Consider the following 22,656-nt stretch of genomic DNA (forward strand, 5'->3'; position numbering starts at 1 on the left):
CTCCGTGGGGCAGGAAGGATGCTCCTCGCACAAGGAGGTGGTGCTGCAGGTCTCCTGGGTTGGGCTGCCTTCTCCCCCTGCAGAGCAGGGAATGCTGGGAAGTTGGGGGCTGCACAGGCAGAGTGTGGGCCATGGGGTGGGCCTCATGGGGAAGTTGAGGCCTCTGCCCTTGATGGAGGAAGTCACGGGCAGTCCCTGAGTATGCTGAGAGCCGGCTCCACTGTTGCCACCCTGGGCTGGTGTGAGCTGGGATTTGGGGTGATGGTGACATAGGGCAGGTCGGATGGCAGGGGGGTTCCCTGCCTGGCTGACTGGCAGGTCAGCCCAAGCTCAGAGTGGAAACCCGCCTGTCCCCGCCCACAGCATCTCCTGCAGCGCCAGGAAGCCTGATTCCTGAAACCCCAGCTGGGGGGCTGTTGCAGCCTCTGCCCAGGGGACCCACCCTAAACAAGGCCTAGAAAGGGCAGGCTTGGAGTCCAGACTCAGCTTTGTGCCGGCTGGCAAGCGCCTTACTTTCCAGGCCTCAGGAACCTCATCTGTAGAATGGGGGTGATGGAAACAAACCAAACACCTTGAAGGCGGCCAGAGCTCCTGGGCTGCCCTCTGGCCGCCATTCTGCAAAGAATCCAGAAGGTGGGGCCATTTCCGCAGCAGTGGAGGCCTTGCAAACCTCCGATTCCCCGCTGGGCTGGTCGGCTTCTAGGAGGGCTTCCTGGAGGAGGGGGCAACAGAGCCGGGCCTGTAAGGAGAAATGCAGGGTCGCAGTGGGGTGAAGCCGGGTAGCCCTGGCGTCACCCTGGCAGGCGACGCCAGGCCCGAGGCAGTGGGCGTGGAGGGCGCAGGGCAGAGGGCGGTCCCAGAAGGGCTACTCCAACCGGGACTCGGAGGCGCGAGCCAGCTCGGCTGCAGGTCACGTGGGCGCCGGCTGGCCAGGTGGGGACAGTGACGCAGGCTGCGCAGCCAGGTACCTGGGGCGCGCCCCACCGGCCCCTCCCACCCAGCACTCGGAGCCGGAGCCGCCTGGCGCGTGCCCTGCCCACCTGGCCGCCCACCTGGCGGGGCCGGAACGCTGCCGCCTCCTGCAGGGCCGCACAGGAAGTGGGGGGGCGGGGACAGGGAGGGACCGAGCGACCGGGACAGAGCTCGGGGCCTGCAGAGCCTGGAGGTGGACCGGCCCCACGTCGGCCGCCGAGCTCGTAGCTCCGTCCTCCGCCCCGCGGCGCCGGTAAGCCTGGGGGACAGGTGACGGGGAAACAGGTGAGCCTGGGAGACAGGTGGGCCTGGGAAGGGACGGGTGAGCGAGGTGGTGGGGATGAGCCTTGGGGAGGGGCTGGCAAGGCGGAGGGCGCCCTTCCTCCGCTTCACTTTTCCCGCAAGCCCTGCCCCGGGGGCCGCGTCATTCAGCGGCTGCCTGCCTCCGCGGTGGCTGCCCAGCCCAGGGGGGCTGTGGGAGGGGACAGAGCCTGGCTGGACCTAGAGCCCCTGACCTCTGACCCCCCCACCCCGCTCCCCTGGGCTTCTGGCGTCCCAGCTCCCTGGCCCCCCCTCCTTTGAGCCCTAGGGGACACTCCCTCGCCCTGGACGGGACTTGCAGCCAGAGCTCCCACTGGGGCATCAGGGCTGAGAGACCCTAGGGAGCCCCAGGATCTTTGAAAAGGTGGGTCAGGGTGCGCACGGAACGACCCCCCCAGCAACTCCGGAGAATCTGCTGCCCAAACCTGCTTTGGCACCAGGAGTAGCAGCCCCAAGAATGAGGACCCCCTCCCCACATCAAACTGGGAACAAACTCCTCCCCCACTCTGGTAGGCAGACCCGGCGGCAGGGAGGGGTCCTGGTGTGCGGCGTCCCATCCCGCTAAGAAGGAGGGGGAAGGGAGGAGGGCGGGGCTAGGCTCCCAAAGCTGTGGGTCCCGTTTACTGCCAGGACACCTGGCTTAGCTGCCCACCCTCCGTGTCTGCATCCGGGAAGCAAGGATCCTTTTTGAGATTTGTGTGGACCTCAGCCCAGCTGCGGGCACGGGGTCGGGGGGCGGCCGGGAGCTCTGCATCCGACCTGGAGGTGAACAGTCTGCACCTCCTGGTGTGGCGGCTCAGTGGGTGCTTGTCAGGCCGACCAGTCTACCCTGCACCCCTGCTGCCTAGTGCTTAAGGGCGGGGACCCCAGGTGCAAATCCCGGCTCTGTGTAACCTAAGTTACTTAAGCCCTCTGGGCCTCAGTTTCCTGCTCCGTGAAATGGGAGCAGTTAGAGGGTGCTGACTCAGCTGCAGCTGGATCCTCTTCTGGTTACTGCCCTGCCGATGTCCATGGGCCGCAGAAGCCAGCATCACATCACGGGCACTGCCCAGGGCTTTCCCAAGCTCTCCCGGCAGGGGGGAGTGAGCTGGCGGAGGCCTCTCCCCCTCCTACCTGGGCACCTGCAGGGGAGGAATCTGTGCAAGGCAGGGGCATCTCTGTTCCACAAGGGCTCTGGTTCCCCAGGGGCTCGGGGCAGGGGGGTGTCTCTCACCCTACACAGGAGACACTATTCACCTACACGAGAGGAAACCAGGTGCAGAGTGAGGTGGCATGACGTGGCTTGCCGGCGGGGCCCCTGAGATGCCAGTCTGTGCGTGACCCGATGGGCACGGCCACTCCCCGCGGCTGGGTCCTGGAATTCTAGTTTCAGTTTCTGAATGGATCTCAGCTGCCCCTCTCTTTCGCCTGTGGCAGTTGCCATGCTCCGGCGACCGGCCGCCTGTACCAGCATCTTTATTTCCAGTGAGAGTCACCACTCACCCAGCTGGCCCACTGGGGCAGTGATCTGGGTCAGGACAGGGCCTGGCTCCTTGCCCAGCTCTCCGCTGACCAGCAGCCTGACCTCAGCAGGTCACATTCCCTCTGCCCCTGGTTTCCTCACCTAGCAGAGCAGGGAAATGCCTGCCTTCCAGAAGATCCCTGAGGGGCTAGACACACAGGGAGAGAAGGTGTTTAGAGGACACCCGTGGGTCACCTGTCCAGGCTACCTGGCGGAGTCAGGGCTCTGATTTCTGATCCGGAGCTCCTCTGGGGAAACACTGTGTGTGCCAGCCAAGCCTGGCATGGAGGCTGGGTTTATGGGGCGGCTGGATTCAGAGCCGGGAGTGGGAACCACGGGTGGGCCTGTCTGGGTGGGCACTGCGGGCTGAGCCTGCCGGTGCCCGGAGGCATCATAGGAAGAAGACAGCAGGAGGCTTTTGCTCAGGGTGGGAGGAGCACGAGGCCTGCCACTGCCCCTCCCACTGCCAGGCTGTGTCCGGGGCTGAGGGCGGCCAGGCCGTCTTCCCAACCCCCAGGGAGGCGGGTGAGTCCAGTTAGCTGAACCAAGGTTTCTCTACCTCAGCACTGCAGACATTTGTTCCAGATGATTCCTTGTCGTGGGCGGTCCTGGGCCCTGTAGGGTATTGAGCAGTGTCTCTGGGCTCTGCCCACAAGAGGCTGGTAGCTCAGCCCCAGCTGTGACCACCAAGAATGTCTCCGGACACGGCAAAGTGTCCCCTGGGGGGCCAAGCTGCTCTGGTTGAGAGCCCCCAGCTGCCCCTGGCCACCCTGCAGACAGAACTGTTTGCTACGTGCTGCATGGTTTACGAAGCCAAATCCTGCCCCAAATTCCATGTGACTCCAAGTCTGGAACCAGGCCGGGCAGAATTACCCGAGCACAAGGCCATCATTGTGGGTCAAGTTTGTCTGAGCAAAGATGGGGTCGTGTGCACTGTGCCAGAGAGGCCGAGCCCCACCAGGCAGGGTCCCGTCAGCTGGACCTAGAGGGACAGACGTCCGACAGATGGAGGTGTTGTGGTGACGTCACCCAAGGGGTGGCAGGTCCCATACTTGGTGCGGTTTGGGTCCTGGTGGCTGTGAGAGCTGCTGTGACCAGAGCCCTAGGCCCAGGCCAGGAGGGCTGTGCTCTTCAGGGCAGCGGGAGGGACGGTGCTGAGCCTGCCGGGGTCCTGGGAAGCCCATCTGTCAGGCAGAATGAGGGCTCCAGGGGTGCTGGGCTGCAAGGGGCCCTCTGGGCCAGGCCAGCGTGAAATGCAGAGCCAGCGCAGGGCCAAGTGCAACGTAGGACCGGACAGGCTGGGTCGGGTCACCTGAGGCTGCCAGAGACCTCCCCCACCTCTACCTGTGGACTCCCAGCCCCCGTTCCTCCCACCCAAGCCCCGCCTGTCCCTTACCCACACCTGCACGTGTGCTGGGGACACCGGGAAGGGCTGCTTAGTGGCAAAGGGAGAAACTGTGGTTCCCAGGGCTCAGCCGTAAGGGACCCTCCCCAGCCCACCCTGAGCAGAAACAGCAGGGCGTCACCCAGGAGGGGGCACAGATGGGTCTAGAAGCTCCTGTGGAGCTGCCCTGGTGGATTCGGCTTGCCTGAAGCAAAGTACCAAGTGGGCCAGTGCTTCACATGGAACCTCCAGGCCTCTTCAGGAAGACACAGTTCCAGGGAGAGCAGAGCCAGGCAGGTACCCACGATATCAGCGTTCACACACCAGTTTGTGAATTGAGCCCAACTGTCTGTGGGGACGTCAACAGGAAATCATCCCTGCTCCTGAAGGACGCACAGGCTCGTCGGGGAGACAGAGGGACATACAGACAGCACGCGGCCCTCGCTGCCGTGGGCATCGGTGGGGGAGCTTCCCAGGGCTGCCTTTGCTGGGCAGCAGACCTGCCTCTGTGGCTCGAGTGGTCACTGCAAGGTGTCTGGTCTCTCTCTCAGTGGCATTGCTGCCCACAGAACATGGCCGCCATTGAGTCTGTGCTCTCAGCCTTCCCCTGCACTGGCTGCAGGACACCAGGCAAGGGCCAGCATCCTGTGAGGAAGCTGAAAGAGATGCTCTTAGAGCCAGCTGGCTGGAGGAGAAGCCTCCAGACATGGACCCCGTGGGGAGTCCCAAAGAGCCTGCCAGGCAGAAGCATGTGCTCACATGTGTGCTCACGTGTGTGTGCTCACAGGGCACACGGTTCTCCCACCAGAACATGCCTGTCTCCTAAATAGGAGCCGACAGCTGACTGGGACATTGAAAGAGGATGTGGCGTCCGTGAAACAAGAACAGGCTGCTCTGCAAAAAGAGCAAGAGAGAGCTCTTTGTGGGACCATGAAAACAGCAATCGTTTGGTGGAAAGGTGGGAATCTCCCACAAAGGAGAACAAGAGATGAAGGAGAAGGAGAGAAGAGGTCAGAAATGAGGGGTTCTCACTAAAGGCTGTTCCAGAAAGAGACCAGAGCAAACGGAGGTGGGAGAAATCATCAAAGAAATAGCACTGGAAAACATGCGGACCTAAAACAGGTGGGAAGGATGCACAAGCCTGTGGCTCAGGGATTGAACGTGGATCCATCCCCGTAGGTGGTAAAGCAGAGAGGGGGAAAGAGAGCCTCCTGTCGTGACCAAGTAGGTGAAGTCAGACTGGCGTCGGATGTCTCGGCAGTGAAAGCTGGAAGGCAAGGGAAGAAGGCTTCTCCATCCTGGAAGAAGATAATCTCCAGTGGAACTCTAAAGGCATAAAGAAGACATTTTCAGAGGTCTCCCTCCCGTGATGCTGCCTTGGGAAGGTGCCAGGGCGTGGGCCCAAACTCAGTGGGGAGGGAGGAAGGAAAGGGGAGGACCAGGATGCGGGTGTGGGTCAGGGGGCCGAGCTCCTGCCCTGAGAGCTGGGAAGGGAGGGCCTGGGGAGAGAGGACTGATGCTTGGACCCTATGGAGCCACGATCCAGATGCCCAGGGCAGGGACGCTGGAATGCACGGGGGAAAATTAACAGGAAGAAAGCCAGCCAGTAAACAAGAGAGAATTATTAACGAGAGGGCGGCCAGGCGGGCCAGGCTAACACAAACGCCCACGGGCATGGCCGAGCCGGGGGCGGAGCCTCGTTCACACCGCCAGGAGAGGGTGAGTGGTGCTCAAGGCTAGGAGATCTCAAAATAGCAAGTGGGGCTTGTTTAGAAATTGGGGGAAAGCTGAAAAGCCAGGAGTGGTGGTTTGTGGGGGACAGGGTGGCGCGGACGAGGGGACGCCTATCTTGGATGATAAGCCTCTCGGTGCTGTTTGACCTTTGAACCTATGCCCAGGTAGCTCTCTGATCAGCTAAGCAGTGGGAGGACGAAGACAGGCATCCTGCGACAGCTGCAACCCCAGGAGTCGGCTCCAGCTGGGCCTGGGTCCTGGAGCTCGTGCCAAAGCAGGGCAGTGGCCCACGCCCCTGGCACAGTGCCCCTCTCCTTCAGGCCTGGGTCCCGGGCTGGTGGCGCCCCAGGCCTGTGGGTGCGGCTGCCTTGTTTGGAACCGAGATCACACCCAGCAAGGGCTGGCCTGACAGGCTCCGTCCGGCACCTTCCGGCCCCGGAAGAGCCTTTGCCCTCTCCTGGGAGAGGACGTGTGCCACTGGCTGGGTCTGGGGCCTGGGCTCACAGGAGGCGACTCAAGCCTGGGGCCTGAGACGGGGAGGAGGGAGAGGAAGGAGAAAGAATGAGGGGATGGGGCGGGCAGGAGTCACAGGCACCACAGTCTCCGTGTGGGCTTCTAAGTGCCGCCTGCGTGTTCTACAATGTAAACCACCCCCATGGGAACTACACGGTGGCTAGAAAAAAGGACTCAGGAGCTAGACGTCTCCTGCATGCCCACTGGGGTGCATTTGCTTGGCCTGCATAGATGGAAACCTGTAAGAAACCCATTTCTCTACCAGGCCTGGGTACAGTGCAGCCAAGTTAACACGGGGAGGGTGACCCAGGAAGGTGCGGACCCACCCACGGCTGCCAGCGCCCAGGGAGGCCTGGGGTGGCTGCTGCCATCCTCGGCCTGGGGACTCAGAATGTCCCCAGGAATGCGTGGGCCATCCTCCCGCTGTGGGCGTGGCCAGGGCTCCAGCGGCAGCCCCTCCCTGCTGCCCGGGAGGCGGGGCTGCACACACCTTCCTGGGATGGTTTTAGCCGAGAATCTGGAAGCTGGGGCAGCAGAGCGGGCGGAGAGCCAGGCCTCTGGGGGCCCCTGAGTCGCTTCCACTGTGCCGCGATTTAGGCCACCCCATGTGGCCAGGCCTTCCCGGCCTCCTGTCAGAGGGATTCCTGGGCTGAAGCTCAGAACCTCCAGGGGGAAGCACCTGGACCTAAGGCTGTGTGTGTGAGGTGTGCTCGGGTTGGAACCCGCCGGGTGGGTCCAGGGACGACAGACAGTGGGTCCCTGGTGGCGCCAACCATCCCAGGCCTGGCCCCCTCTGGCTGCGTGCACCCAGGTGGGAGAGAGCAGGGCGTGCCCTCCCCCGCCACAGCGCTGCTGGATAAACTCCTGGGTCAGCGGTCCTCCCCAGGTCCGCAGGGGAAATGGCACGGGACGCCGCGGTGAAGCTCTGAGCTGAGGTTCCCTCCCAGTGGGGCCACCTGGGTGGGTGACTTAGAATCTTAGTTCTCCATCTGAAAAAGTCTACCACCCTTACCCGGCCCTTGTAATTTTAACGTTCAGACGTTCTGCATTTATAAGAAGCGTTTAAGTGGTGGCTATCCTTGTTCTTATTAAAAGTAAATGGGCCATTGTGAAGCAATTATACTCCAATAAAGTTGTAAAAAAAAAAAAAGTAAATGGGAAAGAATTAAAGGAGTGAGTTCTGTCCATGTTACGGTTTGATCGTATGAAGTTCTAAACCTTCAGCCGCTCCTCGTGAGGCTCACAGATAACCTTCTATTCGGCACCGGTGACACAGCCCCTCAGTGGCCAGGTCCCTGTTCAAGCGCTACCTGTATGAGCTCCCCACCTATCCCAGCATCCTCAGGAAGCTGGGTGCTTATTATTGTACCCATTTTACAGATTTTTAAAGTGAGGCACAGGGCGTAGCAGCTCAGCTCCTGGCTGCGAAGCCAGGCTTTGAGCACCGCATCCTGGCAGCCGTACCTTGGGCTCCGGCTGCAGCAGGGCTGCCCTCACCTCTGTCCTTTCCCCCAGGTCCCCGCGGCCACTCAGCATGTCCCAGCAGCACTCGGACAGCTCCTTGGAGGAGAAGCTCCTGGAATACCGCTTCCACTCAGAGCTGCAGCTCGACACCGAGGGAAACCCAGCATCTGGGCTCCCGATGGTCCGGGGCTCCCTGCAAAGCAGGAGCAATGCCGCCTTCCAGCCTGACACCCCGGCACCCCCGTCGCCGTCCCCTGAGTCCCAGGAGCTGAGGACCATCGTCCTGAGCACACAAAGCCCGGCAGCCCTCAAGATGGGCACTCAGCAGCTGATCCCCCGGAGCCTGGCTGTGTCCAGCAAGGCTAAGACCCCGGCCCGCCATCAGAGCTTTGGGGCAGCCATGCTCAGCAAAGAGGCTGCCCGGCGGGACCCCCAGCTCCTCTCGGCCCCCAGCTTCTCCCTGGACGACATGGACGTGGACACGGGTCCTGGGGGGATGCTGAGACGAAATCTGAGGAACCAATCCTACCGGGCGGCCATGAAGGGGCTGGGGACCCCCGGTGGCGAGGGCGGCCCCGTCCAGCTCAGCCCCAAGATCCAGGCTCTGGCCGAGGAGCCCAGCCAGCCTCCTGCTTGGTCCGCGGCCAAAAATAAGGTAGGGGGCTCATCTGCCTGGGCAACGGGGTGGGGGCCGTGCCTCAAGGGGCCTCAGGAGCTTGTGGGCAGGGAAGGGGCCCGAACACACCTTCACATCATCATGCAGCCGCGCACCTTGTGCAGGCTCCTGGGAGGGTTTATTCCAGTTAAGCTCTATAGCCAGGCCGTGAGCAGAGTGTGAATGTCCCCATTTTGTAGATGAGGCAGCTGAGGCTCAGGAAGATCGAAGGTTTTACCCAGGACCCCAGCTCTCAGCCACAGCGGAGAGCAGAGCCTGGGGAGGAACCAGCCCTTCTTCCAAGTCCCTCTGAGCACGGAGGGGGAGCCAGCCCATCTGAAGGACAGATTTCAGTCATGGCTCTGCAGCATGGACTGGCCTGGGGGCTGTCTGCCCGAGGGGCCCCCATCGGGGACTCAGGAGGGCTTGTGGCAGCTCAGAAGCCGGATGCTCCCCAGCACGCTCTCCTTCCCTGCCCTGCCTGACCGCCGGCTCAGGGTGCTCTGTGCCCACAGCTGCCGTCCCGGTGGCCTCCTCCACCACGGGCTTCTGCCCAGACCGTGAGCCCTGGCCCTGATCTGGGGAGAAGCCCAGACCACCTGTCAGAATGCTGGTGACCCAGCGTGCAGAGGGGCAGGGCAGGGAGGACCACTGTCCTTGGGCTAGAGACACCCCTGGCCTGCGGGGCAGGGCACAGCCCCTGCCGTGCACGCCGGAGAGCCTGGACCGCGGCACCTCCACGCCCACCCAGGGCCAGGCCTGCAGGGTCCATTGTTCATTCATGCTTGATACGTGCAGCCGGCCAACGTTTCCTGAGGCCTCATGCACCCAGTGAGCAGGCCCCAGGAGAGCTCCCAGGGTGGTGGGGCCCCGTGGGCTGGGCTGGGGGTGCTCAGGGTGCTGAGAGCGCACAGAGGTGGGGATCCCCAGGAGCTCAGGGCTGGGGTGGGGCAGGGGTCCCGGAAAAGAGAGGGTTAAAGTAGAGGCGTGGACACGGATGGGAGCCAGGTGGAGGACGGGCTGCGGAGACAGCAGGTGCCCGGGCCTGGAGGTGGAAGGGGTGGGGACGCTGGGGGGTGCGGAGAGCAGCAGGGTTGAGGGGCTCTCAGGAGGCGGCCTCCAGCGCCCTGAGAGGGTGCAGGGAGCAGCCGGGTGCGCCTGGGAGCACTGCACATTCCAGACCAGCACGGGGAGTTCCAGGCTCCAGCTTGTTTTGAGAAACCAGCTCCCGCTTTCCTGGAACCCGTGCACCTGTGGGTCAGGGGAAATGGTGTCCCAGCCAAGGAAGCGGGCTCTTAGTGGCAACTGGAAGGACCAGGGTATGGGGCCCTGAGAGCCCTGCCGCCCCCAGTTCACCCCTGCAGCCCCACCAGCAGCTGCTGGGACCCCGGGCCTGTGCTGGGGCTGGACGCCAACCTGCCAGGCTCTGCTCTTCCTGCCACCCCAGGTCCCGGACTCGTGGGGCCCTCGTGCGGCCCCGGTTCCCAGCCCAGTGTCCCTTCTAGGCCATCTCCCAGCCACACCTGTGCTGCCTCGGCTTCCCTCCGGGCCCACCTTCCTGAGCATCCCCTCTCGGCAGCCCTCCTGGGCCTGCCCAGCCCTTGGTCACCTGCCCTGCCTGCTCTGAGCCCCATTCCACTCCGTCCTACCTGCCCTGGCCTCTGCCTGGTGGCCCCGCCTCCTCGTGGAGCCGACGTTTATTAAGCACCTTCTGCATGCCCAGCAGAGGCCCCTCGTGTTGGGCGTGGCGTCACATGTGGAGGGTCTGGTCTCTGGGCCCAGGTGCGGGGACTGCTGCCCGCTGCCCCTCCTCCCTGCTGACTGCCCGTGTCTCTGGGTCTCTCTGCACAGAAGACGCTGGGGCGGAAACGCGCACACAAGGGCTCCTTCAAGGACGGTGAGTGTGGCCAAGGGGCGCCGTCGGGCGGCACTGAGGCCGGGTTGGTTCCTGGGGAGGCTGGTCTCACTTGGGCCTCCTGGGGGAGATGGAGAACTACGTGCTGGATGGGTTCCCCCCGGGGACTGGAGGGCCTGGTGGCCCGTCTGACCCTGCAGCTCTGATGGGCCTAGAAAGTTCCCTTGGACTCTGTGCTGTCCAGGGGCTGCGGGCAGACGGAGCCTCCACACTCTCTCTCAGCAGATGTTTGTCAAACACACTGTGTGCGCCAGGCCCTGCTGGTGGGACCAAGGCCAGGCAGAGGGCCCTGGGCCTGGGGTGCAGACACATAGGCTACAGGGACCCAGTGTTAAAGGCTCAGGGGCCGTGGGTGACATCTGGGCCGTGGCAGGGCCCGGAGCAGTGCCTTCAGCCTGCCGAGGGGTGAGATGCCGGCAGGACCCCATGGGGGTTGGAGGGTAGGTGCCCGCCCAGCCTGGATGGAGCAGCCAGTGGGTGTAAGGGGCCCCAGCCAGAAAGGGCTCCTTCCCTGCCAGCCCCAACCTTGTGGACAGCCACAGGTCTGGGCGCGGGGAGGCCTCAGGATCAGGCCTCGTGCCCCAGGACAGCAGCAGTGATGCCCCAGGTCTCGGAGCCAGGGCGGGAAGGAGCAGCAAGGAGGGGCTGCCTCAGAGCCGTCCCAAGCCACGCAGCCTCCCAGCGGGGCTGCTGAGCGCGTGGCCACTGCAGAGCCGGAGGGCGGGAAACCTCACCTCGGGTTGGGGGGCTCTCAGGAGGCAGCCTCCAGCGCCCTCGGCCAACCTGGGGACGGCCGCAGCCCGGTCCCCCTCCCCACGGCCGTGCAGTTAGGCCCGTGCCACTCTCTGATGTATGGGCTCAGCCCTGGTCTGAAGGTGCCACTTTCTGCACGGGGATGCCACCCCTGCCCTGGGCTCGGCCAGCTCAGCCATGGCAGCCAGCCGGCCCGAGGGGAGCCTGCTCTGGGGGTCCCTGTACTACCTGACGCTCTCAGGGCCTCCTCGGGAGGACTCAGCGTGCGGGTTCCCGGGGGGCCAGGGCCGCTCAGAGCCCCCAGGCCTGCAGGTGACGCACACCCCGTCTCCCCAGATCCCCGGTTCTACCAGGAGATCCGGGAGCGAGGCCTGAACACCAGCCACGAGTCCGACGATGACTTGCTCAATGAGTCCTCCAGCCCTGACGGAACCCAAAAGGTGGATGCCTGCATCGTGGTCAAGAGCTACCGGCCCCCCCAGGTCACCTGGAGCCAGCTCCCAGAGGTGCGGCCAGGATGGTGGGGAGAGGCCCTTCTCCCGAGCCCGTGGGTGGTCCTCCCGGTGAGGGGAGGGGCCTCCTGGAAACGCCCCGTCTGCGCCCAGCCGGCAGGGGGGTCTTCCTGGTGTCTCAGTGCTGCCCTGCCCTGCGGGGCCCCGTGGGGGTGGTCGCTGGTGGTGGGGAGAGGGGTTAGGGGCATGTGTCATCTGTGTGTGTGTGACGGTCGTCCCACGGGTGAGCCCCTCACCCTCCCTGAGCTCCCTGCTCAGGCTGACCTGTAGGGAGCTGGGGGCACAGGGGACCTCCTCCCAGGGCGCTGTGCCCAGAAAGTGCCAGGAGGGTCCAAGTAAGAAGGCCAGAGGGGAGGGGAGAGGCCTGGCCAGAGCTGCGTGCCACTGCCAGGCGCCGCCTCACCTTCCACGTCTGAAAACGGGGCTGGTCCCTGCCCCGCAGGGCTGTGGGTTCTCGGTGGAGAGTGTGGCTGGGACACAGGCGCTGGTGCTCCAAGCAGGTACCCAGGGAGGCAGCCCTCGCTACCCCAGGAGGGCGCAGCTGGCCGTGGGGCAGACAGACTCCTGACCCCGTCCCCTGGGAGCCGAGGGACGGGGCTGCAGTGCGGGCTGTGGGCGCGGTGGGCAGCAGGGAGGGGCATCTGGCTGCTCCTTCTGTCTGCAGTACAAGAGGCCTCCTCATTTGCATCCAGTGGGGCAGGAGAGGGGCCGAGGCACCGTGACCGCCCACAGAGCTCCAGGACACTGCATGCCATGGGGCCGCCGGCCAGGGAGGGCCCAAGACGGGGCGGGGGTTAGGGCAGGCAGACGAAAAGTTCCGGAAGTGCACATGTGTTCCCACCTGCCAGGTGCCAGCTGCGTGCCCGGAGGTGCGTGTGCGCAACCTCCTGGGTTGGGGGTAGGATCCAGGACAGTTTATCCTAGAAACGCCTCCGGAGGTTCTGCTCCCGTCACCTGAGCTCAGGTGTCTCGGCCAAGCCTCTGGGTCCGATGAGGCGTAGGATTTACCTTCCCAGCTCAGGCGCTGCTGGCAGCCTCCACCCAGCCCAGTGGAGCGGGGAGCACGAATCGGGTGGCCCTGGTCCTGCAGAGGGTCGCCCCCGGCAGGCTCTGCGGGCACTCGGCAGGCATACTGTGGCCGAGTGAGCCATGCTCCAGCCGGGGCAGCCGGGGGCCTGAGGGGTGGAGAGCGGGGCAGTGCGCCATGCTGGAACAGTGTCACCCCTACCTCCGGGCAGGGTGCTCACTCACCTGGCCCAGGTGTGCCCGAGTCGTGGCCCTGCGCTCAGCACGCCCCTCAGCTTCCCCGGGTGGTTCTGAGTCTCTCCACCGCCTCCCAGCCCCCGGCAGCTCTGTGGGACAGAGACCCCTTCCCACCCCTGGAGCGGCCTTTCCCTCCGGGCGCCCATGCCCTTCCTTGGCTGCCCCAGGGCCCCTCTGAGCGGGGAGGTGTCCATGGAGAAGAGAGACCTGAATGAGGGGACTGAGCAGGGACAGGCCAGCTCGGCAGTCCCAGGTGTCCCACGAGGAGCGGCTCTGCCCGGCCAGCCCGGCGTCTCTGGCTCCGTCTCTGGTCCGGTGGCAGGATGAGCTTCCCGTGACTCGAGCCCGTGCCGTCCTCAGGTGGTGGAGTCTGGCATCCTGGACAAGCTGCCCACCGAGGAGCACAAGAGGCAGGAGGTGAGGGGGGGGGGGCTGGGGGCGTGGCCCTGCTTCTGACACGCGGTGGGGGGCGCAGGGACCACAGCCATGGCGACGTCGCCCACTCACCCATTAGCTGCCTCCCGGTACCCAGCGATGGCTGATGCCCTGGCCGGGGTGGGGGCTGGAGGGGCTACCGTTACCCACTTTCCGGGCGAGGGTGGGGGTCCTTGCCGGCGCCACAGCTCCTCAGTGGCCGAGCCAGAGTGCAAGCCCAGGACTTGGGCTCACATCCCCACGGCCATGCTGACAGCCCCAGCCAGCATCCTGTCCAGGGGGCCCAAGTCCCGACCTGCCCCCGCCCCCCGATCATATCCCCGTGGCCTGAGCACTTGTCACCCACGCACCCTGGGCCAGGCCCTGTGTGTGGCAGGGCAGCTCTGGGCAGGGCCTGGCGGGCATGGCTCCCCCAACATCCGCTCTGCTCTCGCCCCAGGCCATCTTCGAGATCCTCACGTCCGAGTTCTCGTACCAGCACAGCCTCGGCATCCTGGTGGCCGAGTTCCTGCAGTCCCGGGAGCTGCGGGCGACCATGACCCAGACAGAGCACCACCACCTCTTCTCCAATATCACGGACGTCCTGAGTGCCAGCCGGAGGTCAGGCCTGGGACCAGCCCGCTGGCCCGGCACCCGACGGCGCAGGCTTTCGAGGGTGGGAAGGCTGGGGCTCTGGGTGACCCTGGTCTGCGAGTGCGGATGGACGGTCTGGAGCAGCCCTGGGGGGCAGGGAGCGCGAGAACCTCACGGGGCCTGCGGCCACCAAGAGCCGGCCCTGGGGACGTGCAAGCGCAGAGGGCCAGTGACGAGGCGTGAGGTGCCCACGGGACGGAGCAGGCTGGAGGCGGCCTTGAGTTGCAGCCCCGGGTCGTGTTCCGCGCCGAGGTGTTTGGTGCCTGGCCCAGGGCTCTGGTTGCAGGGCCAGGAGGTGGAGGAGGGGCCGGGTGTGTAGCTGCAGGCCCGCCAGGGCCTCTGGGTGTGTGTGTGTGTTCATGTGCATGCGTGTGTGGCAGCAAGTATGTGTGTGTGTGTATGTGTGTGTTTACTCCCATGGAGGGCGAGGTCCAGGTAGCACCTGTGTGGGTCCAGCCCCTCACTGCCCTGCGCCCTAGGCGACCCCATAACACCCTCTGGCGTCGCCCTGAGCCTCAGCGTCCCCTCCCTAACCTGAGGGGGTGGGTCCCATACCTGCTCCCTTGCAGACTGGGGTGAGGCATAGGAGACGATCAGGTGTCAGACCCCAATCACCTGCAAGGAGCAGAACCCCTGCCCCTGCCTTGCGCTGGGCAGAGGCGGCCGGGGCTCCAGGTGGCTGCTGGCAATTCTGACCCAAGTCCCAGGGAATCCAGTCAAAGTGGCAAATGTTTTGTCCTACCTGTCTGCTCCCCATGATGCTGGCTAGAATCTGCGAGACTCTAGCAGGAAGTGGCCTTGGATTTGGCCATGGGTATGTGCCCAGTTATTTCAGGTTTAAGGAGCTGATCTGTCCTGGGGTCTTCCCGGGAGGGCCCTAGCAGCTGACCCACCCAGCACCTGGCGTGGGTGCATCTGGGAGCCTTGCTATGTGCGTGCGTGTGCGCTCACACGTGCAGGGCCATGGACAGCCCAGCAGCCCCTGGGCCTCACCCTCGCTCCTACAGGTTTTTCGAGGATCTGGAGCGGCGGCACAAGGCGCAGGTGTGTGTGGAGGACATCAGTGACATCCTGGAAGAGCACGCCGAGCGGCACTTCCACCCCTACGTCTCCTACTGCTCCAACGAGGTCTACCAGCAGCGCGCCCTGCAGCGGCTGACGTGAGCCGGCCCCAGGGCCGGGGACGGGGCCGGCGGGGGTGGCCACGGGAGGATCCGGCCCCTCGTCGCGGGGCACGTTGCTGCTCGCAGCCCGGCTTCTGCAGCTTCCGCCTGATTTCTCTTGATGGACGGGCCACGCCTCCCACCGCAGCTGAGAACCCCCTTCTCTGTTGCAGGAGCAGCAGCGCCGCCTTCCGAGAGGCCCTGAGGGAGATCGAGCAGCGGCCGGCGTGCGGGGGTCTGCCCATGATCTCCTTCCTGATCCTGCCCATGCAGAGGGTGACCCGGCTGCCCCTCCTGACGGACGTAAGTGGGAGGTGGCCCGGGGTCCATCTGCAGGCAGAGCGTTACTCCCTCCTGACCTTCTCCCCCCGCTCCATCTGTTCTGTATGGTTATGAGGACAATTACAAGACGGCTCTAATCACCACAGTGACCATGGCCGCTGTCAGCAGCAGCGCTGCCCGTAGAACTCTCTCTGCTGGGAGCTGCTCCAGCACTTGGTGGATTTTGTTCACTGACTTGATGGTTACAGGGTTCGTTCATGTCCTGAGTCTGATCCGGTATTGCCCAGACCCCTGCCGAGCATCAGTCAGGGTTGTTGCTTCCCCCTACCCTCGGCCAGTTGTCCTGGGCGTGGGCCTGGGGTGACCCAGGCACCGTCGCTGTCCCCGATTTGTGGACAGAGGGGCTCCGAGGGGCTTCCTGGAGTGGCTTGTGCTCTGAGATGCCAGCTCATGGGGCAGAGGGCATTGTGGGGTGAAAGGTACACATACACACACATGCACACAAGAGCCCACACATGGCAGAGCCCAGCTGAGCTCTGAGAGACAGCCTGTGGCCTGTGCTCAGCGGGTCAGCATCCCAGGCAGACAGGATATCAGACCCTCCGGGGCCCTCTGGGAAGTGGAGAAACAGAAGCTTCAGGGGCCTCCCAGGCTGGAGCACCAGAGCCAGGGACTGGGTGCCGCCCCCCCGGGCTCTGGCGTTGGTAGGGGAGCCCCTGCCCCAGGCAGGCCCCTGAGCTGGGGTGCAGAAGGCTACCTGTGGCTTCTCACGTCTGGTCTCTTCCTGCAGACACTCTGCCTCAAGACTCAGGGCCACCCCGAGAGATACAAGGCTGCCAGCCGTGCGCTCAAGGCCATCAGCAAGGTGAGGGGTCCAGGGGAGGGGAGGCGGCGCCCAGCCCCAGCCCAGCCCTGAGCTCTATCCCCACGGCCACCCGTCGGCAGAGGCCCTGAGGGCGGGGCAGAGAGGGTTTCCAGACGGTCCCTCCCGAGCTCCTCATGCTGCGGTGGGGAAACTGAGGCTCAGAGAGAGGGCCGCTCACACAGTCGGTGAGCCCGGGGCGGGGCAGGGACCAGGACAGCCGTGAGGGCCGCTGCCGTGGGTGGCCAGGCTGGGCTGGACGGGGCGGGGCTGGGGTCTGGCGCCAGGCTGTGGGCCGGCCCTCAGCACCTGCTCGCGCGTGCGCGCCCTGCAGCTGGTGAAGCAGTGCAACGAGGGGGCCCACAAGATGGAACGCATGGAGCAGATGTACACGCTGCACACACAGCTGGACTTCAGTAAGGTCAAGGTAGGCGGGCCCCACCGGCCCCTGACCTGTCCCCAGGCCTGGCTCTGTATGCGGCCAGGGGTCACCGTCCCCGGCATGCAGGCTGGAGAGAGGCCTCTGGGGGTGCCCCCCGCCCCACCGGTGAAGCCCGGGGCTGGGCTTCCGCCTCGACCTCTCCAGGCCTCTTCCCACCTGAGGGCGTGCCCCTTGGCCTCAGGTCTCAGCTCCACCGCCCCCTTGCCTGCGGTGGGTCTCTCTCTGGCCTCTCCCCCCATCCCCAGAGCTGCAGCGGCAGAGGGCAGACCCCAGGGCCGGTGAGGGGGAGCCAGCAGCAGGCCCAGTGGCAGGGCTCAGCCTGGGCCCAGGCTCCTCGACAGCTGTGCTGGGAGCAGGGGCTGGATGACCTCAGGGCCAGCTCAGCCTTCCCGCTGGGGCCAGGATGGGTCTGTCGGTCCTGGGGGCAGGGGTCTAGGCAGCCTCCAGCTCCTCCCAAGCAGGCAGAGCTCAGACCTCTGCCCACACGGCTCCCCCACCATCCCACAGACTAGCCCATCCTTGTGCTGTCCAGGGGCTGCCCCAGCAGCAACTCGGGCCGTCCTGCAAAGTGGGAGCTGCTCTCTGGAATCGGGGCCTGGAGGCAGCCTCTGCCCCGCCCCACTGCCTTTGCTCTCCCCTCCCCACACTGGCCTGGCTGTAGCAGAGCCCTGTGGGCGTGCGGGTGGTCAGGAGACTCGGAGGGTCCCTGGGGCAGCTCTGTGGGCCCAGCCTCAGCTTATCATCAATCAGGCTGAGCTGCTGACCTCTAGCCCCCAGAGGCGGCCCAGCAGGCCGGAGCCGATGGGAACCAGTGCCGTGGGCGGGGCTGGAGGGCCGAGCAGAGAGAGCAGCAGGCTCCTTGGGGTGAATCAGGGTGACTTCACAGAGCAGGCTTCACAGAGCATTTGGGTGATGATGGCCACGGACCCACTGAGCCCACACCCTTGGCCGGGGTCTTGAGCCTCTCCTCGGCCGGGCAGCAGATGTCACGTTTGGGGTGAAATACGCCCCCGACCAGAGCAAAGACCCAACCCTGGGCCTGGCTGACCCCTGAGCGGGCCTCTCACCCCTCTACCCCCATGTCTCGAAACTGGAGGGCATGAGGGCAGGAGAGCAGCTGGCCCAGGTCGGGGTGCGGGGGCTCAGAGCCCCAGGAGGGGTGGGGTGTCCGGTGGGGTGTGTCAGGGGAGCAGAGGCTGGTGGGCAGGGCCTCCTGGCTCCGTCCCCACCAAGCCTGCCCTGCCTGCCCCTCCCCTTCCTGCTTGACACGCCGGAGCGCCAGCCTTGCTGGCGGGAGGCTGTCTGAGCACCGGCCATGGCGACATGGGACCCACGTGGCGGGGGCCGGGGTGTCTGCCTTAGCCGGGCCTGTTCTCTAGGCCGCGGAAGGGGAGGGAGCTCCGTTTGCAGCAAAGGCCCCTGGATGCCAGAGGTGGCCCCACAGATCAGGGGTTCCTCACAGCCTGCATAGAAGCAGCCGATCCGAGCCCCCTGCTTGGTGTGAGGTGGGCCAGGAGGCTTCCCCAGAGCAGCCTTCGCCCCCTGGTTTGAGGGGAGCCCTCGGTAGGTGCCCTGTGGGCCCCTGGGCCTGGCTGGAAGCAGGACAGGCCTGTCCTGGGTTGCTGCGCAGGGTCTGGGCCCGGGCCAGGCACAGAGCAGCCGCCCCCTGAGCTCCTGTCCGCGGCCTGAACAGCCCTTTGTCTGAGGCCTGGACAGTCACACTCCCTTCCTCAGTGCAGCCCAGGGAGGCCTGGTCACCCCGTTCCCAGAGGCAGGGCTCAGTCCCCATGGCTGCACATCCCTGCCACCCCCCCGGGACTCATCCCTGTCCCCGCTCTGCCCCCAGTCCCTCCCACTGATCTCTGCTTCCCGCTGGCTGCTGAAGCGCGGGGAGCTCTTCGTGGTGGAAGAAACCGGGCTTTTCCGAAAACTCTCCAGCCGGCCGACATGCTACCTGTTCCTGTTCAACGACGTCCTTGTGGTCACCAAGAAGAAGAGGTGGGCCCCACCTGTGGTCGCCAGGCTGCATGGCCTTGCGATGGGGAGCAGGCAGCAGCCATGGCCTTGGAGCCGGGGAGGTGGGCTGGGGCCAGATCTCGGGAGCATCCTTCCGGCTGGCTGGCCCTCAGGCTGCCCACAGACCTCTGCAGCATCTGGCCAACCGCCTGTCTCCCTGCAGTGAGGACAGCTTCGTGGTCCAGGACTACGCCCAGCTGGACCACATCCAGGTCCAGAAGATGGAGCCCTCGGAGGCCCCTCTGCCGGGGGGCGGCAACCGCAGCTCCTTCGTGCCACACGCCTTCCAGCTGACCCTGCTGCACAACAGCGAGGGCCGCCAGGGGGAGATCCTGCTGTCCTCCGACTCCGCGTAAGATGGGAGGGCTCCACGGGGGCGGTCCTGAGAGCTCCGTGGGGACGGGATGCCTGGTCCAGGGTTCTGGGCACTGCACTGTGCCAGGGACGGCCTAGTCCTCAAGCAGTTCACACTCCCGGGAGGGGGACACGCCAGCTGCAAAATGCGCGGCTGAACTGTCCTGTGTGTCCAAGGGGAGAGGACTAAGGAGAAACAAGGCAGGGGAGGGAGCACTGGGTGGGGGCCCTGGGGAGGGGCCTGCGGCAGAGGCACAGCAGTGCAAAGACCCTGAGGCAGGAGGCCTCTGCCAGGAGGACACTGGGGCTGGAGCAGAGGGTGGGGGCCATGCAGGGCAGTGAGGGCAGACGGTGGGGGGACCAGCACACAGAAAGGTGCTGGCTGGGTCTCCACGCTTCCTCCAGCACAGCCCCCTTTCCAGGTGGGAAGCTGAGGCTGAGTGTTTCTAACAGCAAACTGACGGGACAGGGCGCTTGGGGTCCAGCGCCGGGAAACGGCAGCCTGCGTCCTGTGGGTGCAGCCGCTGCCTGACTCCATGTCCCTGGCCAGATGTGACTCAGGGTCAGCCCGCCTGGGGGAGGCCTGCCTGCCGCTCCTTCCCGAGCCTGTGACTTCCTGTGCCTCGGCCCCCAGCACAGTGGGTCAGGGAGACCAGAGGGGCCGCCCACTTACACCTCCAGCTCCCGGCCGGCTCACCAAAGTGTACCCGGGCAGCGTAATCCTTCATCCCACTGCCTTCCCACCTCGAAGGCCTGTGGGGGGCTCAGGGACACCCCGACCCTCCCACTGTGCCACACTGGGTGGGGAGTGTGAAGCAAAGGTCGTGAGCTGGTAGGATCGGCCTCGGGCCTCGCTCACGTGCGCTCTGCCCCCAGGAGTGACTGCGCGCGGTGGATCACAGCACTCACGCACTGGGAGAGGCAGCGCCTGGGCCCCACTAACAAAGGAGGTAAGTGCCTGCCCCGAACGCAGCAGGGCCCACGACCCCTTCCCGGCCCTGGGGTGGGGGTTGGGCCTGGAGGGGAGAGGTGCTGTCCAGCCCTCTGTCCACCCCACAGCCTGCCCCCAGGGTGACCTGCCAGGTGAGGGGCCCCAGCCCCAGGTACGTGTGTGTCCATCTGCACACACAGGCCCAGCGCTGTCTCAGGGCCTCATCCTCCCTGCTGCTCGGTAGCTGGGGAAACTGAGGCCAAGGAGCTGGAGTGGGCTGGCCCGTAGAGCTGTCACCCCGCTTGGGCCCTGCCTGGCCCCTTAGAAGCTGGGTGCACCCTCTGCGGGTGCTGGGCGTTTGGGCCCTGAAAGTGGGAGCAGCAGGTCCTGCAGCCTCTGGAGGGGTCCCAGCTTTAGCCAGAGGGAAGCTGCCGCGTGACCGTGTGCTGGGACACCTGGGGGCCCCTGGGCCCCAACGAGACCAAGCCACAAGGGGTGTGTTGGGACTGGAGCCCTGCCCTCTCGGGGCTGCAAGGCTCCCGGCCCACCGCCTCCCTGGAATAGTCCTGCTCCTGATGCCTGCCCTCCCCGCCAGACCTGCTCCAGGTGGAGATCACCAAGGCCTACTTGGCCAAGCAGGCAGACGAGATCACACTGCAGCAGGCAGATGTGGTCCTGATCCTGGAGCAAGAGGACGGTGAGCACAGGGGAATGGGCCTGGGGGGATAGGCCTGGGGGATGCACGTGGGGCAGGTGGGAGGGGCCGGGCAGGCTGGTGCTGAGAGTCGGGGGGCCCCAGCAAGGGTCCAGAGCACACTGGCATGGGCAGCTGCCCTGAGTGCCCCCGCCCCGGAAGTAGACACTGCATGTACTCACAGTGGGCCTGATTCCAGGGCCCCTTTCAGTACCCTCCCTCAAGGACGTCTCAAATGTCCCTGAGTCGCAGGATCAAAAGTGGGTTCTTGGTCACTCTGTATCCTAAGCGGGAGGGTGGCCCCTGCAACCTGCACAGGATGGACCAAGCTGGTTGGAGTGAGCTCAGCCCGAGTCCAGTGTTGGGGCCGAGCACCTGATGGAAGACCAGGTGCCCACGTGACCTTGGGCAAGACGGGGAGGGGGGTCTGCTCCAAGGGATGCCTGGCCCTGGTGTCTTCTGGAACAGCAGCTCCGAGGGGGAGCCGACACAGGGGCCCCTGCCTGGTGCCGAGGACCCTGCTCTCACCTGCCCCATGTCTGGGTCCAGGATGGTTCTATGGCGAGAGGCTACGGGATGGAGAGATGGGCTGGTTCCCTGAGGACTTAGCCCGGAGCATCACCAGCCGCGTGGCCGTGGAGGGCAACATGCGCAGGATGGAGCGGCTGCGGGTGGAGACGGATGTGTAGCCGGATCTGCTGGCACCTCGCCAGGCCAGGCTGCGGCCGTGCAGCTTTGATCCACACTCCAACAAGTGGAGTCCATCCCCAGGGAGCGCATTGGACTTGCCCCCAGGGCCTGAAAGGTCCCTGGCCTCCCAAGGCCCCATGGGCTGCAGAGCAGGCTCTGGACACTTCCAAGGAGGAAGGCCATATGCCCTCAGGGGGAGCATCCTCCTGGCAAGCTCAGGAGCCACGCCAGCCCTGACCCCAGGCTGCGTCCCTGGGAGGAGCCCAGCAAGGCCTGCTTGCTGGCTACGCCCTCCCCCAGTTCCTGGCTGCCCCGCCCTGCTCCCTATGCACCCACAGGGCAGTTATGCCATGGGTGTGTGATTGAGGCGGATGGCCCTGAGAAGAGCGGGGATGACCTGGAGGGCTCTCCCTCCTGCACCCCTCCTGCCCCAGCGTTGAGTACCCAGGGCTGCCCCATGTTCCCAGAGGAGGGCCAGCTGCCAGCAGGTGACCCTGCAGTGCCAGCACTGGAATTGTGACTTTGAGACATTAAAGTATTTCTTTAACACCTGGATTTGCACATTTGTGAGCCCCAGTGAAGGTCATACCAGTCCCTGAGAAATTCCCAACATGCTGTGGGCAGGACTGGTCCCCCTCTGTGTGGTCACCTGTGCTGGGCCCCCATTCATGGTCACCCTGTGTTAGTCCTTGGGCCTGCCCCATCTGTCCACCTGGAGCATCATGGGCCAGGCCATCCCCAAGAAGCCCCTTGAGGCTGAGCCTGGCCGGTGGGTCTGGGGGACTCTGGGACATGGCAGAGGCTGTGGGAACCCCTCTGGGGTGTCCTCTCATCCCTCACCTCCCAGCTGGTCTGCTCCCCGAGGATCCCCTGGGACACGCAGGTGGGGAGAGGCAGGCTGGCCTGGCCTCTGGGCTGGGGAATAAGGGTCCTGCTTCCCAGGAGAGGGTGATGGCCAGCTGGGTGGAAGGGCGCTGCTGGGCCAGGCGCGAGGAGGACGGGTCTGCTCCCCCAGGAAGCCCCCTGCTAGCCCTCCCAATTCCCACACCCATGCCCGTTGCCCTTTTGTCTCAGGCAGTGCTGTCCTTGGGGTGGGGCTCCCAGGGCTCTCCTGACAATCTGCCGGGGCCCTGTCTTCCTTTGAAAGCTGGGGTGTGGATCCCCACC

At 65.2% G+C, this 22,656-nt stretch overlaps 1 protein-coding gene across 2 annotated transcripts; it reads left to right on the forward strand.

The window, feature by feature from the left end:
• The first annotated feature begins 1,064 nt into the window (after nt 1-1,064).
• Nucleotides 1,065-22,044, forward strand: ARHGEF16 (Rho guanine nucleotide exchange factor 16). 2 transcript variants are annotated; one of them, XM_082615107.1, is made up of 15 exons: nt 1,065-1,257; nt 7,941-8,544; nt 10,396-10,441; nt 11,549-11,718; nt 13,348-13,404; nt 13,862-14,022; nt 15,063-15,215; nt 15,392-15,521; nt 16,291-16,365; nt 16,697-16,789; nt 18,651-18,802; nt 18,984-19,172; nt 20,051-20,124; nt 20,701-20,802; nt 21,349-22,044. In XM_082615107.1, exons 2-15 carry the CDS (start codon nt 7,960-7,962, stop codon nt 21,486-21,488), a joined length of 2,127 nt encoding a protein of 708 aa, XP_082471233.1. In that variant the 5' UTR covers nt 1,065-1,257; nt 7,941-7,959; the 3' UTR covers nt 21,489-22,044. The 2 variants fall into 2 exon arrangements, with proteins under 2 accessions (XP_082471233.1, XP_082471234.1); XM_082615108.1 differs by having other exon boundaries at nt 1,172-1,225.
• The last annotated feature ends 612 nt before the right edge of the window (nt 22,045-22,656 follow it).

This window comes from Mesoplodon mirus, assembly GCF_964341445.2.
Source record: "Mesoplodon mirus genome assembly, chromosome: 3".
NCBI classification, from domain to species: domain Eukaryota; kingdom Metazoa; phylum Chordata; class Mammalia; order Artiodactyla; family Ziphiidae; genus Mesoplodon; species Mesoplodon mirus.

Coding starts and splice junctions, on each gene's coding strand:
- ARHGEF16 (XM_082615107.1), top strand. CDS start 7,960: ATGTCCCAGCAGCACTCGGACAGCTCCTTGGAGGAGAAGCTCCTGGAA. Junction 8,545..10,395: donor GGTCCGCGGCCAAAAATAAG/GTAGGGGGCTCA, acceptor CTCTCTGCACAG/AAGACGCTGGGGCGGAAACG. Junction 11,719..13,347: donor CCTGGAGCCAGCTCCCAGAG/GTGCGGCCAGGA, acceptor TGCCGTCCTCAG/GTGGTGGAGTCTGGCATCCT.